Genomic DNA, 19712 nt, shown 5'->3' with positions numbered 1-19712 from the left:
AATAAAAAAGCTAAGAATCAAAATCATTAATTAAAACATTGAGAGTCAAACCTTAAATATCATCAAATATTGAATTGAAAGGCAAAATTAAAAAGAAAAATCAAATTCATAGAATAATCCAAAACTAAAAATAAATAAATAAAGAATACCAATTTGTAATGAACTTAATGATGATGGATAAAGTTCTAAAAAATAATCAAAAGCAACCGGAGCCAACCCGGTCCAACATTCAGAACCTGTGACACGGGTCATAAAACTGGACCACGACATAAAAGGCAAACCCGAAAAAATAATAATGTAAAATTATCAACCAACCAAAATAATTAGGGATAAACTTGAAAAAATAAATTTAAAAAACAAAAGTGATTTAAAAAATATAGATTTGAAAAGAAAGAGTATCAAATTTGACATAAAAAAATAAAACTAAATCATAAGGGATGCAATTGAAAAACAATTTCAATTGAGAAAAGAATAAGAATAACTAAAAATAACAATCAAAAGAATGAGTAACATATTTGATATAAAAATAAAATGTTAAGAGATAAAATTCAAAGACATATTAATTCAATAAAGGATTCAAGACCAAATACATCACAATCAAAAAAATGAGGACCAAATCCAATATAAAAATCAAGTGTAAAGGGATAAAATTGAAAAACAAATTAACCTAATAAATGATTCAAGACGAAACACATTGCAATTAAAAGAATGAGGATCATATCTGATATAAAAATCATGTGTCAAGGGACGAAATTGAAAAAAATAAATCAACTAAATGATTCAATACCAAATATATTGCAATCAAAAGAATGAAGATCTAATTTAACTTAATAAATAAATAGCCATACTTTCTCGTATTTTTGCAATGGCCTGCATGATTTTTTAGGAGGAGAGAAGAAAAAGGGGAGGGAAAAACCCGTTGTCGGAACTCCACCACGCCTCTTAGCTATATACGCATCGAACCATCATGATGGGGGTGGGGTGGCACATTTAACGCAGCCCTGAAAAGCAGTGTCGAGGCGCTGCATACACCACTCGAAAGATGCGTGTGCCACTCAAAAGATATGAGCAGTGCCTGCACGCGCCAACCACCTTCTGAATAAAATATTAATTTATATTTATAAAATTATTCAATCACCCCCAACTCCACATAAGAAAAAAAAAACTATGAGGAAAAACCAAAAATACCCCTACCTCCATTGTTAATAGAGATTATTTTTTAAAGGCATTCAAGTAATTGACCAATTCAAAAAAAATACATAAAACGTGAAAAGCCCTTGAACCCAAAGGGATTTGTTTTTTTTCTTCAAGGGTTGTTTAGTAATTATACCGTAGGTAAAAAAATGTAAAATTACCTACTAACCCCTAAGCTCATGCTTGCCTACCAAGGGTAAAATCAGCTTTTCATTATGGATAGGTACAATAAAAGGTTGATACTATTTATTATGTAGTGTAATTTTTCTTTGGTTATGTATTTATTCTTTATATATACCTAAAACAAAATCAGGCAGGCTCTGTTCAAATCAGTATTACATGGAAGGGACAACCTGTTAAGAATTGGAATCCCAAATGTAGTGGAACATTACCTTCTAGGGTGGTCCAAATCCAATTGTTAGAACATCTTCTGGGAATTTTACAAACTTTTTCCTAGAAAACACAAGAAATCTCTAGTGATACAATTAATGCATATCATGATTCAAATGATAAGACAGATGGATAGAATATTGCGAATAAGAAAAAGAATCTGTTCATCTGAACTTTCTGCTTGTCTAGCTTAAGGCAGCTCCTGACTTTGTGAGTTAAGTATGACCAAATGCCCGAATCGGTTTACAATTGCGTAATACATACGATACTATCAGTAGCCATGCATATACACTCAACTTATGTGCCGCATTTGGCTTTGAATTTTCTGTTTCTTTGTGGAAAAATTCAAAGATGTTGATCTTAAAAGAAAAATGGTAGATTTAAAATTAAAATGTGTTGTATGATACAAGATAGAAGAAGTTTCCCTTTTAATTCAACATATTACACCGGTGTTTCAAATTTCTGATTCGATGCCATGTTTAAAATTTTTTTCATAGTTGTTAAATTCAATTTGGCTTCAACCTAACCGACGAGTTAATCCGAAAAACCTGCAACTCAAAACTTGATCCAGACTGAGTTATTTTAAGTTAAACGGGGAGTAATTTTAAGTTGAATTGAAAAATATATTGACATAGTAAAACCTGATTAATCCTATCAAGTTTTTAATTATTTGATTAACCTGATTTTTATCGGTTTTTAATGATTTGATTAACCTGACTTGATTGAACTAGTTAAACTAGTGCCAATAAATTTATATATATATATATATATATATATATATATATATAACAAAATAACATCACTGATTGACTGACTAGGCAAACCAGTGAGTAAGTTTTTTCTTGCAGTGCATCTAAACGCAAGCCATGCAAAAATTGCCTGGATGAGAAAATACACCAAAGCTGTTGGGTGATGGACCTTTCGTAAACGAGTTTGAAATCTACAGCTGGCTATTGCTTAAGCTCTATAACAAGCAAACTACTCGTCAACCTATGCGTGCTGCTTCCAGACAATCATGAAGGAAAACTACTCGTCAAGCTATGGCTTCCAGTCAACCTTGGGTGGTGGCCAATGGGTATGCCTACAACTATAAGATGGGAAAATGCTCATGAGCAGCAAGCAATTCTCATTTTTCGAAGACATCATCGCAGGCAACAAGTACGATTTATATTTGGATTCTATATGAATCCTTAATACTCCACATGATATTACAGCCAGATGAAAAAAGGACTTGAACAACATTGTCCAGTTTCAACATCATAAAAAATGCTGAATCTTATTCACCAAATAAAAAAAAAAAACCTGTCTCGTATGATTAAATGGAAGGCTTCAAGCAGCAATGCATAAAAATGATGCTGACAAAGTGGAGTCTTCTACACCGTTCTGATTCCGTAGTCTTTTGGTTAGTGAAGATCTCAATGATTTCTGTCATTGCACCACCTAACCCTTTATACTCTACAATTCAACCAATCAATAATGTCCTTCATGATTTCATCCCGTTCTGGTTCAAATAGGAGATCATGCAAGAACCCTTCTAATAGTTTGATGGTTTTGTCTGTTGAGGAGGCTTCTTCGTACAGTTTGCGAGAAGCATCCGGGTCGGTTACAGTGTCAGCAGCACCATGAAGAACGAGAAATGGAACTCTCAGTCTTTTCAGATTCTGCTGTAAATAGGCTGTAATTCGGAGAATTTCATAGCCAGTCTTTACCCTGAGAAATCCAGTGTAGACTAGTGGGTCCGAATACTTGGCCACTAGTGCCTCTGGGTCCCGAGAAACTGGCATGCCCTTCTTATTTGAAGTACTAAGTTGGAACTTTGGCAACAAAAATGAGATAACTGGGGCTAGTAGCTGCCATGACCACAAAATAAGAGTATCCCACTTAATGATTTGATTTCCTTTATCACATCAACAAAATACCATCCCATGTTCTTCTATAGTATATGAACTAGAAGTCAGGTATAATAGAAATTCTTACCACAACAAAAGGATGGGATGGCTGAATTCCTACTGCAGGTGAAGTAAATACCACACCAGAAACACGGGCTTCAACTTTTGGATCCATCACCGCCTGCAAATTTACTCATGCAACAAAGTGAAAATTGTTAGAGAAATTATTAGATGAACCTAGATTCCACAAATTGCTATTGGATCCTGCCATGCAATAATGAATGAGTGCATAAACCTGTGCATGTACATTAACAAGAAGCTTCAATTCAATGATTCATTCAAAGAAATGAAAGAAACTATCATTGCATACCAACATACCTTGAGAACAATGGCTGCACCAGTTGAGTGCCCAAAGCAATAACATGGAAGCCCAGGATTTTCTGACAAAACCTTGTCAAGAAAAGATTTCTGTAAAATGTTGGAAAAAATAGAGTGCACTTAGATTCATCGGATGCAAAATAAACCCCATCAGCGCCTTGTAAATACAAATCAAAACATACCAGATCATCAACAGCATAATCAAGAGAATGAACATATCCATGTAGCCCATCACTTCCACCATGTCCTGGTTTGAAGAGAAGGATCAAATAGGTTACAAAAAATATATACAAGCCAACATAATTTCATGAGCTAATTATCAGAAGATAAAGCACCATGGAAATCTAATTAGCAAAGCAACAAGTTTCTGATGAAAACTACACAGCCAAAGCCCTTCAATACGAGTTAGGATCAACAGCCCTCGCACCCATAGCAGACAGAGAGAGGAAATTGGAAGCGAAAAGGTAGGGGTAACTTAAGAAAATGTCATTTTAATAAAAACCAATTGTTGGTGTGAATTGGACTGCAGAACAAAAATCAACAACACATAAAATAAAGAACCTGGTTGTCTTTAGGCGTAAGCCAAAAAAAAAAAAAAACAGAATAATGGGACATTCAGCTTCAAACTATAATTTGAATTGCAATAGAATCCCAGGTCTTAATTCAGGTTTCAATGTTGTCACTCAACTATCATGACATGAGCACAATTATGCACCTTCAAAATGGAGGCTTGTTCTGCAATGTGATTGCAAAGGTTAAGAGCACACAGTAACTTTTTGTGTTGCCTCTATAGCTCATAAAACTGGAAAACATATTATGAGACCCTGACTTAAAAGCGCTCATCTTCCCTTGTTAGATTTTTGGAAAATGGAGGTCAGACACATGCATGCAAATAACAAGCTTATTATCAAGAGGCGCTTCATATGTTACTTTTTGCACCAACAGACAGACAGACCAATTCCTGCAACACTCAAATATGGATGCATTGTTGATGAATAGAGATTGCTAGGCCATGAAACACTAAAAGAGAAACAAAGTATCAAAGCAAGGGTCGTGAATACTTTTTTTTCCCATCAATTATCAGTGTTAATATTATTTCCAACTTGGAGTTGGATTCCACTGCGGCCATTCAGGGAGAAGTGAGAACTTTTAACAGAGGAAACTAAAAAAAATAACTGACTGCAGGATGTTTCCTTTTTGTTTTATTTAATACCATCTTCTGGTTCACAGTCCTTGCATGAAATTTTCAGAAAATAGCAGCCCAGAGAATTTCCATGATCCCCTTAAGCAGTAGCAGGAGGAAAATGAGCGGCTCTGCAACATCCTGAGCAGATAAAGAACATGACCATCGTTGTAAAGGTTTAATTATCCAAGTTTGTAGAACAGCCTAAGGTTATAACTCCTCTTAACAAGAAAGACTTTTTTTTTTGTCTGTACATCTTCATATGTCACTGCATAAGCACAAGGGAATCCTATAGTCAACAATTCAACTCTCTTTTGAGATCACGTCTGTATGGAATATGATTCCAGTACCTTGAAATGAATTAGAAACCAAACCACAAATCATGGCCTCTAGATGAACTTGTCAATGATTGAGATCATAGTCATACCAGGGGAACAAAATCAAATGGAATGACAAGTCTAGTAGGGAAAACCAGACATCAATCAACATGTTCTAGAATCGTTTTTCCTCTGTGCCCATAATAACATTAAGTCTTTATTATAAAACTTTTGTGGTAAATTATCAAGACATTTGTCAAGGCAATGAGTTCATAGTATCATATATGTTTCACTGGTATATCCACAATGAAACCTAGAAGGTTATCTCCAAAGGAAATTGTCATGAAAAATAAAAAAAACACTTCTAGTATGAGACAAACACAAATTCCACTACAACAACTATCATCAACATCGCAAGATAGCAATTTCAAGCAAGCAAGAAGAGATTATTGTCTTATCAAGAATGATAAATCCAAACAAGCAGGTAAAATCACTTTCAAACTTACCAATCCAATCCATTCCATAAACCTTAAACCCATTAGCATTCAGTTTTTTCGCAAAGTCACTATATCTGCCACTGTTTGTAAAGAATGGAATTGTGAGATAATAATTAAACAATAGAATCAGCAGAGCATGACTTCCAAATAGAGCATTAGGCACAGATCACAAACCTGTGCTCATTCAGACCATGCATAAGAACAACCAGCCCCCTACAAGAGATATGTAATATAATGTTACAACTTAGCACCGGGAAAGCATGAGTCAATAAACACCTCCAGAAAAAGGTAAAAGAGCGAACTTATAACAAATAAAAACCACCTTGATTAAATCCATAAAAGTAGAAATTTCAATTCTGACAAATTGAAATTAGTAACATCTTATATCAGGACACTAGTTATTCATAGTCACATCAGGGGAAAAGAAGGAGAAAACAATATCACTTCCTTCAAACTATCATATAGTACTTGAACAATAATATATGCTTAATCACCTACATATGGTTATTAGTAAGCTACAGAATATGGACAGGATGTACTATTTTCTGTAAAGATACGAGGATATATGGATTTAAGAAGAGTGTCGAAAGCCAACATTTAAATAAACTATTTGAACATAGTCCTGTATTATTAACGGTTTTGCTTTTCAATTTTACTATTTTCTTAATATTCCAAAAGCTGGCTATTTAGAGCCAAAATATTCCCAAAGCAGCATGGTGGTGTCCTTAGAGTTTACCAAATGCAGCCTTTTATGTGAAATTCCATCAACAGACAGGGTGAAAACAATGCATCAAGATATTTTAAACATGAAACTTGTCTGAGTTGTAGCATTCAAAAATTTAAGAGGCGACATGAACAAGAAGAACAGGCATAAAATCTGTCTGCACATTCCAAACAGTGACATAACTCAGCTAAAACAAACCAGAAAACAGGTTCGAATTTAGTTGGCGATAGAAGCAAGAAGAATAAGTAGGTAATCTATCTGCAGATTCCTTATGCCAAACAGAAAAAATAAAGAAGTTGTCTACTATAAAAGATGGAATACTCAAATCACTCAAATTAATACACACAAGAAAACAGAATCTAGTAAAAAATTCAAACAATAAATAAATGGAAATATGATATTTAGGGTATTGTTGAATTCATTCGCAAAAACCATAAAATTATCTTTTGGGAAATTCATTGAAATGTTCTTAAATTTTCTCCAAAATTAGTGCAAAAAAGGAAACATAAAAAACATGCTTTGTTGCAGAAACATTTTTATCACTAATTGTTTTCCTCAAATGTGTTGCAAAACAAGGAAGAAAAACAAAAGGGAGCCTATCCCCCACTTCCCATTTAGCAAGCAATTTGGTTTTCATGTTCTCAACCTTGAATTTTCTGCTAACAACAAATAGGAAACTGATTTTTTCATCAACCATTAAAACATGAACAAGAATTACCAAAAATAATGAGGAAATGGCCTTGTTTGAATCACAATAAAACACAATCTCCATCAAATTAATTAATTTATCACCAATAAATACAACCAACTAATCAAAATTCAAACCCCTTAAAATTAATTAATTAATTAAGACAGAATCATAATAATAAATCATAAAAAAAAAATCAACAAATATACCTGATTTTAACTGAAACTGAGGTCCACGACTGGGTAAAAATGGTATCACTCCGAGCAGAAACAAACAGTGAAAACTCTCTAATCGTATTGGGGTCATCTTCCTGTAACGCCCTCTTTATTGCAATGGCCCTCCTGCCCCCAACTTCCGAATCCACCACCGCCGTCACCCCACTACCGCCAGCACTCTTCCATGGCACTACTGTTGCCGGGACCCGCAACTTGGTCCGGTGGACCCCACTTTCCTGCAACAACCTATCATCCTTGGATTTCTGATCACCGAACGAAGATGATGATGATGACCCCCTCGCAGACACCCCTGCCGATACCACCGTCCGTCTCCGACCACGGAAAGGGACTAAAAGCAGCAAAAAGAACGCATTTATCAGCACTAACAAGCTTTTTAAGGCTTGAACGGAAAATAATGCACGAATTCTCCCACTAGCACCAGACGTTAGAATTAACGACGGCGATGATGATGTTGCCGCCTTTGGAGATTGCACCATTGCCATTGATTATAAATTTCTTGACAACAACCAATGCCCTATGAAATCTTAAAGTTTGCGCTCGCTTTCTTCTTGTGATTCTCTCTCTGAACGTTAAAAAGATTGGAATTTTGAGGTTTTTGATAATCTTAAGAGAACATTCGTTACTGTTTCAAGAACATAAACAGAGAAAAGGAAATGGTAGTTAGCAACAAATAGACTCACAACTCTTTTTCCCTGATAATACAACCAAAAGAGAAACCGCTATGGTTTTTGCTATATTTAGAGTATAGTGAGTGCAGCTCTGCCAATTTTAGAGGACAGAAAGAAAAATGAAATACTATACTGTTTCTTCTTATTATTATTATTATAAAAAGAAGTAAGCTTTAGAGTTCAAGTTCGAGTTTTGCTCTTGCCAACGTAAAATTCTAAAAAGCTAGCAAAGACAGTGATGACCACCAATGATGCAAGCCTGCGAAGAATTTTTAGGGCATGGATTTATACCATTCTTGTGTTTTTAACCCATTAATTAACTGCATGGTTGAAGAGATTGATTCTTCGAAAGATGGATCTTACAAAATAAGGAGTTAATTGTAGATCAGTAGCTAACTTCTCTCAGACCTTTCTCTAGCTTGATACAGGTGTCCTCCCTACCTTTGCCACCAGAAGTGGTCGCCGCCACACGTCAAGCTGCCAAGAATTGATAAGAAAATAAAAATCAACATTTTTAGAAGCCGAAGTAATAATCACACCAGTTCTCTTGGAAGTGTGCCCTTTCGTGATCTTGATATGAAAAAACTTTATTAATGGACAGTTTACAACAAAACCTCTATCATCAACAACAAAACTAGAAAACAAAAATTGAGGACATCTAGTGATTAACTATATCATTTCTCACGTCACGTTACGCTATTAATGGGATTAGAACTCTTTAAAACATGCAAGCGTTTTTAACAGGAAATAATTTAAATTATATAAGGTTGATATGGAATGATTGGTTGATTTGGTGAGTTCAAAAATAACTTAAATTATCATTAAAATATATAGTTGGATTTTAATTTCTTTTCTTAAGTTATTATTATTTTTTTAAATTTGCTAACTTGTTTTTTTAAGAAACATATAACATCCAATTGCATGAGAGATACAATGACGATACTTCAACCTATTCAGAATTCAATTCGGATTTGTGGTTGAAGGTTAGATCATCTAGTGTATCGAATAGAAATTAAGTTTACAGTATCTCCAACACTATGTTCAAGGATTTATGGACAGACCAAATAGAAAAAAAAAATTAAGGGGAGCCAAATTAAAAGAATTATTCTAAAATGGCTAAAATTTCAGTTATTTTACTACTAAAATTATAGAAAAAACATTTTCTTATAGGAGCCCCGACCCTTGTCAGCTCCCTTGCCTCCACCACTGCGTAGTGTGTTGACTATTGGTTCCTCACAATTGGGATCGAGCCGGCAATCTCTGGTCGTCTAGGCGATTGTACGATAACAAGTTCAAGCTTAGACGACCCAACTTAAGTCTTGAGTCGACCGACTTGAGAGATAAAGTGAATGTCCTCGAGTAATTATTGGTAACCTATACTAGTATATGTGGTCAATCTCGTTGCCTTCTTGGTTCCGGTAAAGATTCACTTTCTCCTCCTCCTCCAACTTCTATCCACCAGATAAATTGTTTTCAATAATATTTTTTTTAAAATTAATAATAATAATTTGGTTTTATTTAGTTTAATTTTTTTAATTCCTTTTCTTATATTTTTTTAAATATTAAATACAATATTGACGAAATTACTGATGAAATTTACATCACCAACAAAATGACCAGCAAACTAAGTCCCTCGTAGAGTTCTAGAGAGTTGGGAAAACATTACAAGACTTGTCACTGTTAAATGTAAATCTATGACAGTTTAATTTTGTCGGTAATATATATATATATGGTCATCGATGGATTTACCAATGATTTATTTTATTGGTAATATGCCATAATTATAAATGAATTTACTTACGGAATGAATGCAAGCAAAGTTTTTGTGATTTTTATATGTAAATTCATCAATGATTATATTATTAATAAAATAATTGATAAAATATAAATCACTGATAATATATCGATAACACTTTTCCATCCATTAAAAAATTTTCCAATAGAATCAATGTTTAAACACTGACACAATATTCATTTGATGTTATGCAATATTCTAGTTGTGAAAGCAACGCCTTGAACCAATAGACTTAAAATTAGATTTCAGGCAATTACTATATTGAAACAGGTCTTAGCTCATTTGTTTTATATTTTAAAAACAAGTCACACACACAAAGGCATAATTATAAAAACTAGTCGGGTTTATGTCTTGTGTCAAAAGTTACAGATGGATTATGGTTACTTTTAAATAATATTATTTTAAGATTTTTTTTTTAATTTTAAAAAATATTATTTTGAAAAAGTTAAACTATGACCCCGTTTGTTTGCAGAAAAATAGTTTTCTTTTGAAAAGTGGTTTCCTTAAAAAGTGAATTCCAGAAAAGTAAATTATTTTTCAATATTTGGTATTGTTATTGAAAGTAAGTTGAAAAATATTTTCCAGTGTTTGATTATGTTATGAAAAATGAGCTGGAAAATAGCTTATTAATATTTTTTTTTAAATTTATTAAAATAATAAGGAACAAATCTTATAAATTAAAAAAGTTGAACGAGAATGGAATTAAAAAAAAACTAATTTCATAAATTATCTCAAATAAAATAATTAATAATCAAAATAATAGAGATCAAATCTAACAGATAAAAAAATTGAAAGATGATGAAATTAAAATAATAATAATTATTATAATTTCATAAATTATTTTAAATAAAATAAGTAACAATTAAAAGAATGATGACCAAATTTAATAGATAAAAAATTTCAATTAAAAAAATGATAAGGGAAAAAAAAATAACAATTATAAAAATGAGGACCAAAATTAATATAAAAATTAAATTTTAAGGGATGAAATTAAAAAATAAATATTCAAAACAAAATATATATAACAATCAAAAGTTTGAGGGTCAAATTTGATATAATCAGCAAATAATATGACATTTCTAAATTTTTCACAACTTCCAGAAAGTGTTTTCCACCCAAAATAAAAGGAAAACACTTTTCTAAAAACCAAACCAAATTTTTCCTTGACTGGAAAGTGTTTTTTATTGACCAAAAAGTGTTTTTCGTTGATCAATTTTTCTAATAGCAAACAAACACAAAAAAATTTGAAAAGTAATTTTCTGGAAACAAATTTCTAGTAAACAAACACAACCTATATCTCAATCAAGTTTTGATTGGATTACGGATATACTCATTGGATCAACTAAATTTAGCTACATCAACATTCACTCTTGGTTTGACATGAAATATAAATGAAAAGCATTAAAAATAAATAGGTCTTTAATCAAGAATTTTTGAAAATTTGAATATTAAATTTATATAAAAAAAACTATTTGAAAGCAAAATTAAAACTAATCATATAATTGAAGGATATTTTGAAAGGTTTGCTTAAAAATATATGAAATGGATAAATGAGGCCATCAATTAGAAAATGCACGTCTCTTTTTGATGGTTTCGTGTGAGGAAGTTTCTCTTTAATAAATTATGAAAAGGACGTGCACTGGAAGTTTTTTTTTTTAAAATTGATTATGATTAAGACACGGTGTGGGCACAGTATTTTTTTAAAATTCAATTTTTTTTTACTAAAATTTAATTTTTATTATGTATTTTAGATCGTTTTAATACGCTGATTTCAAAAATAATTTTTAAAAACTCTTGGAGCAACTCTAGGATGTACTAAACAGAAAATTAAAATTTTAAAAAATATTATTTTAATTTTTCTTTGCATGCTTTGAAAGAGTTCTAAATAAAATATTAAAATGTCTTATTTCTCCCACAAATATTATTTTTATATATTTTTTTTAAAAAACCAAAACTAATAACAGAGGACCTACATAAAAATAAATCAATTAAATTCAGTTACGTGGAAAAAAACAAACATCAAATTTATTTTAAAAAATAAAACATTTAATTTTTACACTCCAACATAATTTGCCCTTTAATTAGCTTTTTCTTATTAGAATATATATAATAAAAAAAACTATATTTATACTATTTAAAATATTATTTTATGAATTCAGCTCTTCAATAGCTATATTTAGCTCTTTTAAATTTATCAATTTAGCATTTTCCGATTGCAGATGCTCTAAGGACACTTTAATAGGTTACCGCTTTTTTCCCTATAATTAAATAGCACATCAACATTTAAAGTACTGTTTAGAAATACAAAGTACACCGTATTTTATAAAAATTTAAAATTTTTTATATTAAAAATTAATTTTTTATTATTTTTTAGATTGTTTTGATGTGTTGATCTTAAAAATAATTTTTTAAAAAATAAAAAAATATTATTTTAATATATTTTAACATAAAAAATACCTTAAAAAATAATCACAATCATACTCCTAAACAACCAGTTTATATATATATCCCCATTACTCTTTTTTTTTTTAATATTCCTATCATTATTAATTAATAATCTACCCCTATTAAACAATAGAAAGCGTGAGGCTTGCAAGTTTTGGCCGAGCACAAGTTACCATGCAGTTTTTAAAATTCATTAGTCCTCATTGTTTTTAAAAACTATAAATTTAATCCATATATGTTTTAAATCTATTTATAACTTAGCTTTGTAACATAAGTAAGCTAATTAATTAGTGCTCACGATTTTATAAACTATATATTTACTCTCTATATTCTTAAGTTTGTTTATAAATTAATCCCTCCATCAATTCCACGCTCTCTTTGAATTTTTTATTTTTTTGAAGCATTGAATAAATAAAAGAGAAGTGGGCAAGACAAGAGATTTTAATTGGGAAATAAGACATTTTTTTAATTAAAAATATTACTAAATCAACTCTAATCAAAAGACCTCTATGTATTTATAATACTATGGGAATTAATTAATTATTTTTGATAAACTATAGTTCACTCCATCTCTTTTAAGTCTTCCTTATAAATTTATTATATTCTAGTTCAAATCTTATGAATTATTTCACATGTGAGCATGTATGTTGGGCTTGTAGAGGAGCCAAACCCTTTAAGACATATTCAACTGTCAAAAAAACATTATGGATAGAGTTGTAGCTCAGCGAAAAGGAGGGAGGAGAGAGATTTTTCGAACACAACGTACCTGCTCAGTTGCAATTAATAACCTTATCCCACTTCAACTACATCACAACTGCTCAGTCTATTTTCGATTTCAACCCCTGAGGAGAAAGGAGGAGGAGATACAGAGAAGAGAAATAAAGATTGTGATCCTTTTTTAAGGAAAAAGATGGCAACTTTAAGTGTTCCTCCTGTGCTTTCATCCCCTAGAGATGATGCTATGCAACTCTTCCGAGCCTTTAAAGGTACTAATCTCCCTATCTGTGTCCATAATCTCTTCTTTTGGCTGTTTTGTTGATGGGTTTTGGTGGGTTTATGCTCCTTTTATTGTTTCTTTCATTATTTGATCTTGACATCAGTTAAAGTTTGAAAATTTTAGAGAAATTTGGCATCTTTATTTAACCCTTAACATATATATACAGAAAAAATATTTAATTGGGTCATGTTGGAAGAGCAATAATTGATACTTTTTACGTAAATAGTTAACCTTCATGATGCTTGGTGGGCTTTCCCACTTCATGACAAATCTTACATGTTAAAACAAAGAACTTCTCTATTTGACCTGAGGTGTTCCTTTATTTTCCTTTGAATCTTACTTGCCTGATATGCCACCAACTAATACAAGAGGATAGGGTTTTTGTCTTTTTTTCTTTTTCGCACATGAAGTAGACATTCCAACAGGGAAGCCTGGAAAGACTATATGCTAAATTGCTTATACTTACCTTAATTCAAGTGTAGGTGATGCGGAACAATGAATAAAAATAATTAAAGTAAGAAAGAAATAAGCTTTAAAGAAAGAAATTAAGAATTAGAAGCAAAGGGAAAAGCCAGGAAGAAAAAGTGAATTCAGGAAGGGAAAAGTTTGTCATTTTAATTTCATCGTAAAAACTGTCTCACAAACTGAAAGAGAAACATATAAATAATATTACCCTAAAACATCCAACTATTAGGCTTAACCCATCAGTTAAAATTGTCTACCATAAATAACTCAAATAAATAAAATAAAACAATGAAATAGGCCCAAATGAGCCCAGTCTCCCAACAAAATAGTGACAGGCTAGGTCATCCTACGTAATGTAATATGCGGTGTGGGTCTGGTGTCCTCACAAGTAGGAAATACATTTTACAATTATATCCGTATAGAATGATGAAACAGATAGGAAAAGAACAGTATGATAATATTATCTTTCTCATCATTTTGAGGACAAGGCATTTGATTGTAGCTATCTTTATATACATAGTAAAGGGCTTTTCCCTTACTAGTCAAGTGGTGGTAGGGCGCTCTTCAATGAATAAAACACAGAATTTAGGAAAGTGGTACATGTAGCTCAGCAGGTTAGAATATAACCATGAATGTTAGAAATGAAGGGCTATAGGCATATAAGGTTTCCTTAACTAAATCTTGTTAAATTATCTCATGTTCTATGCTTTTATTGTTGTTTATAGTTAAATTACCATATATTGTCCTTTCCTATTTTGAACTTCCATTATGTGTCATTGAAAAACCACATCATTTTTGGGAAATAATAATGATGCAGGAGCTTGCTAATATTACGTTACATTTATTTTGCTTAATGACTAAAGAGATGATGCATTGGTTTAGATTATTTTATGTTTGTTTTTGCTTGATGACTAGGTAGTCACCTTTGCTTAATAGCTAAATTGTCTTAGTGACAAAGGAGCTCTCTTGTATAATAGGTTGTGAACATGAGCTGAAGGGAACTTTTGGTGAAATTCTGCAATGTGTATTGAAACTTAAGGTTTCCTCTCCATACTACGTCAAATAGCCTACTTTTACCTATCTTTCAAACAGCGATTGATTTTGCTTTTGCCCCTTGTTTTAACTTTCATAATTCAGGCAATGTCTTGTTGTCACAGATACCAGTTAACCTTCATGAATAACGAGTTTGTAAAAATTGTGGCAAGTCTTAGCATATGGACTCTAGGAAAATTAGATATTCACCTTGCTAAAAGATCTTCAGTTAATCGAGGTGACATCTGTTTTGCTCATAGAAGTTGACTATCACAGTGATAAACCAAATTTGCTGAAGTGTTATGAAAAAAATGCGAAACATGATTGTCATTTGATTGGACAATTAAAAAAAATTCAAATGTATGATCTCCTGTTTTGAATTTGTTGTGTTCTGTTTATAATAGGACTGGGAACTGATACATCCGCAGTAATCAATATTCTGGCTCATCGAGATGCAGCACAGCGTTCCCTCATCCAACACGAGTACAGAACATTGTACTCTGAGGATCTTTTTAAGCGCTTGTCTTCAGAGCTTACTGGCAATTTAGAGGTATAGTATTATATCTACTCACACATGGTTTTCAAATCTTTAAATAGTTTTGGATCTTCATAATTCAAATAAGAACTTTCTGTTCCTGCATATTTTAATCTAATATTTGTTCCTTTTGCATTTCAGACAGCAGTTTTGTTTTGGATGCACGATCTACCTGGACGTGATGCTATAATTGTCAGGCAGGCACTGATGATGAACACAATGAATCTGGAAGCTGCAACTGAAGTGATCTGCTCTCGCACGCCATCCCAGATACAAGTTTTTAAACAACATTACCATGCCAAGTTTGGAATTCACCTTGAGCGTGACATTGAATCATGCGCATCTGGAGATCATAAAAAGGTATACTATCTCATTTTCTCTTTAATTGCGGTCTCATTCTGTTCACCCATTTAGCATTTGTCTATTGTCATGATGTAAGATTTTGTTAGATGACTATATATATAAAAAAAACACCAGCATGAAATTTCAAAAACAGATGTTTGTTGCTGCTCGCCTTTATAAGATTTGGAATAGCGTGGCTGCAGCCTAAAAGTTTAGTTGGACCGACCCACCATTAGATTTCATTCTGCTGTCACAATAGGAGGTTAATTGCAATAATTGGGATTTTTGTTGAAGCAACATTAGCCCTTATTTTAGAATTCTGTTCACTCTATTTTTATGCTATTAATTTTCCTATCATGACCTTCCCTGTTCACCACCTTTTCTTTTTCTTCATCCAAGTTCATTTGTCAGCATTTTCATTTAATATTCATTAAAGGAAACACAAGTTCCTGATGTATTATTATAATATACTTGATTTAGCTCCTGCTAGCATATGCAAGTATGCCTCGGTACGAAGGTCGGGAAGTTGATAGAGAGATGGTTGTGAAGGATGCAAAGGCTCTTTATAAAGCAGGTGAGAAAAAATGGGGAACTGATGAGAAGACTTTCATCCACATATTCAGTGAACGAAGTGCAGCACATTTGGCTGCAGTTGATTCTGCCTACCATGACATGTATGGAAACTCTTTGAATAAGGTAAATTTATTAAAGTTCTCTTTTCTCTCTCTTGTCTGTGGTTATTCTGTGAGGCAAATTTATTTGTAACAATTCCAGGTTATAAAGAAGGAAACATCAGGACATTTTGAGCATGCTTTGAAGACAATTTTACTATGCTCGGAGAATCCAGCAAATTACTTTGCCAAGGTATTCTTCTACATTCTTAACATCTTCGACTTGGCCCTCTCTGCTTCATCTGGTTACAGTGAAAACATTTTCTTATGAAATGAAGTCAGGGATCCAGGCAAATCATGTTTTGAAGGGATATTAAGTAGCATGGTGTCACTGAATGTGTTTGTATGATGTGGTGAACTAATAACTATGTGTAGATTATAGGAATCTAGTTTGTTACATAAACGTGGTACACTCTTTATTTGATAGTGTTTAGAAAAAGGATTTTTCAGAATGTATAGATCATGTAGAAAACAAAATTGTGAAAACTGAAGTTGAAACAGATTGAAGTTGATTTGTCCAGCAAGTCCGCGTCTTCTGATATCCAGAAATAGTGACCTTATAAGCAATCTCATGAGTTAATCATGCATGGCATGATAATCGTGCATAATACATCACATAACTGATTGTGGTGTTCAACAGCTGTTGTCATTTTAACTTTTTATCATTTGAATAACACCAGGCCTGGAGTAGTACTCAAAACCTTAAAAAGAACCTCCATTTGAATTTCCCACCTTTTTTTTTCCCAGTTATGCTAATATTCATCTTATTTCAGTAGTTGGAGTATGCTACAGGGTAGACCCTCCCAGCCTCTGGGTGGAATCAAGATTTGATCCCGTCTCTTGTGAAATTGTTCAGTTTATTTACTTATATGATATTATCATTTATCTTGAAGTCGTTGATAAATCCTATCATTTCACAAAAACTTTACAGGTGCTGCACAAGGCGATGAAAGGCATGGGAACCAATGACACTGCACTTATAAGGGTAATTGTGACAAGGACTGAGATTGACATGCATTATATAAAAGCTGAATATCTGAAGAAGTACAAGAAGACATTGAATGACGCAGTTCACTCAGAAACTTCAGGCAATTATCAGGCTTTCCTTCTTGCTCTTTTGGGGCCCAACCATTAACTGAAGATGACTGGTGCATGTACAAAGGCAAAATCATGTAAATGCATTTGCCATGGACATGATTGGTGGGTGTACAAAGGATCGAGATTTTTCATGCAACTCTAGGCACTTTGCTGACTTCTTAGAATTGAGTAAATATGAAGTTGAAACACTGATTTGTGAAGAAGTATTCTTGGATATATATGTTTGAATGGATTTGTTAGTGTATCTAATCAGGCTTCTTACTTTGCAATGTTGAGTTTGGCAGGTGATAATCTATTTTGATAATTGTCCCAAGAATTTAATGCGAGGATGGGCTTGGCCACCGAACTAGGCCAGCTTTGTGCCCTTATCTGTAACATACAAGCATGGATGAGGTGCCTGGGACGACCCTGGACAATGCTCAGAACATTTGGTTTCAATCATTCTAATTTTCTTAAATTTTGTTCCCTGTTCACATCTTGAATTCTTTCAACATCTAGTAGACTTTAGGTTCTTACTGTTTTGGCTTCTGGAAAATTCAAGTAATGCGAAGCAAAACCTTGAATCTTACAGATACAAGCAAGGACCTATCAAATAATAGAGATACAATCATACAAGTCAGGAAGGAACATAAAGCTGAGCTAATTTACATGTGAGAATATCAAGCTTATATCAGTCAACTCTCCCTTCAACCTTCTTACTAGCGTCATCAAAGTTAGCAAGCATCATGGCAAAGGCACCTTAGTTGGGTGAAGAAGAAGTGGAGGACATGATCTTCTTGATGAGTTGGAGAATGGATTGAGCTACGTGAATGGGAGGATCAGCATTTGCAGTCTCTCTGAATGTGGCATGAATCCTCAAAGCAACTTCAACTCCCACTCCTAACCTTGTTTGCTCATCCTTGATTGCTTCCTCACAAAGACCACACACCCACACCCCACCAAACCTCTCCTGCACCCAACCTATGTATCCCATTGTGCACTCTTCCCGCATACCACAGCACCCACACTCAGCTCTCTCCACCACCTCTCCACCAGCCATCCTCCTCCCCTCTCTTCTAGCCTCTATGTACTTCTTATTATAACTCTACTTTCTTGTCCATGTCTTTATATATGGATAGAAGTGCCTTCCAGAGTGAGAGGAGAAACAGAAATAAAAAAAAAAACATTGAGAGGAGAAAATATGAAATATCTCGTGGGCTGTATAATTTCTTTATTTGGAGGTAACCTCCAAAAATGTTGTGGAAGAAAAGGGAAGTAAGGACGTATGGATCAGAAGAGGATGGAAGTGAGTGGAATGACCAGTCTCTTACAAGACCATTCTTCATTTTTGTATGTTTGTTTATAGCATAGTAACATGTACACGTGACCAGTAAGCTGATAGGTTTTTACAGGGTTATTCTAGTTGATCTTTATTATTATTTTTTTTAATAAAATGATATTATTTTTGTTAAAAAATAAATAGTTAACGGCTGATAATTAAATTTTTAACAGGATATTATTGGATCAACTAAGTCATTGAATCAATTTGGATTTTTTATTAGATCATTTTATTTTTTTTTAAATCCAAGACTAGTTCTAATTTTGAATTTATCGAGTTTTGAATTAATTTGTTAAACTAAGCAAAACTATGCTAAAGAGACCAGAAATATTAGTTATATTAATAAGCAATACAACGAATAATAATTTGATATATTATTAATACATTGTATAAAAAAACTAAGATTTTTATCTCGAATTATTTATTTCATTGTAATCTAATTATATTGAAATATGTAACATAGAAGAAATTGAATATTTTTATTATTTTATATAAAATTTCTTAAGTCGCGTTTTTAAAGTTATTTTTTAATAAATAATCTTAATTAATAGATAATAGATAAACTGATCTAAAAATATATATTATTGTCGAGAGGTTTTATAACTTAAAAAGGAAAAAGAAAATCAATCTCATGTATATAACAAGACAAGATAGCTGAAGAATGATTGGAGATCGGAGGGCATAATTGAAGGTGGCCCACCGTTTATTGATAGGATGATGCATTTATTGACACCTGTGATCCATTGGAATGGAACCTCATTGAAACTTCTTTTGTTTCTGCTCACTCACTTCTTCAAGACTTTGTTTATCAATAAGAAAAAAAAAAGGAGAAAAATGAAAATAGAGTAAA

The 19712-nt window shown here is 32.5% G+C and overlaps 2 protein-coding genes across 2 annotated transcripts; one reads left to right on the top strand and one right to left on the bottom strand.

Moving 5' to 3' along the window:
• Window positions 1-2731: 2731 nt before the first annotated feature.
• On the bottom strand, window positions 2732-8794 carry LOC18105592 (uncharacterized). Its single transcript, XM_024586451.2, has 8 exons — window positions 8528-8794; window positions 7470-8118; window positions 6023-6061; window positions 5858-5928; window positions 4034-4098; window positions 3852-3941; window positions 3562-3654; window positions 2732-3434 (listed from the first exon to the last, which is right to left on the bottom strand). The coding sequence occupies exons 2-8, from the start codon at window positions 7976-7978 to the stop codon at window positions 3033-3035; spliced, it is 1269 nt and encodes a 422-aa protein (XP_024442219.1). The 5' UTR covers window positions 7979-8118; window positions 8528-8794; the 3' UTR covers window positions 2732-3032.
• Window positions 8795-13246: 4452 nt separating this feature from the next.
• LOC18105593 (annexin D5) lies at window positions 13247-17793 on the top strand. The gene is made up of 6 exons (XM_006374174.3): window positions 13247-13390; window positions 15303-15448; window positions 15575-15793; window positions 16256-16471; window positions 16550-16639; window positions 17378-17793. The coding sequence occupies exons 1-6, from the start codon at window positions 13315-13317 to the stop codon at window positions 17579-17581; spliced, it is 951 nt and encodes a 316-aa protein (XP_006374236.3). The 5' UTR covers window positions 13247-13314; the 3' UTR covers window positions 17582-17793.
• The last annotated feature ends 1919 nt before the right edge of the window (window positions 17794-19712 follow it).

The sequence above is a fragment of the Populus trichocarpa genome, chromosome 15, assembly GCF_000002775.5.
Source record: "Populus trichocarpa isolate Nisqually-1 chromosome 15, P.trichocarpa_v4.1, whole genome shotgun sequence".
NCBI lineage: Eukaryota > Viridiplantae > Streptophyta > Magnoliopsida > Malpighiales > Salicaceae > Populus > Populus trichocarpa.
Note: the sequence above shows the minus strand (reverse complement) of the source record. Positions and strands in the feature narration are given on the sequence as shown.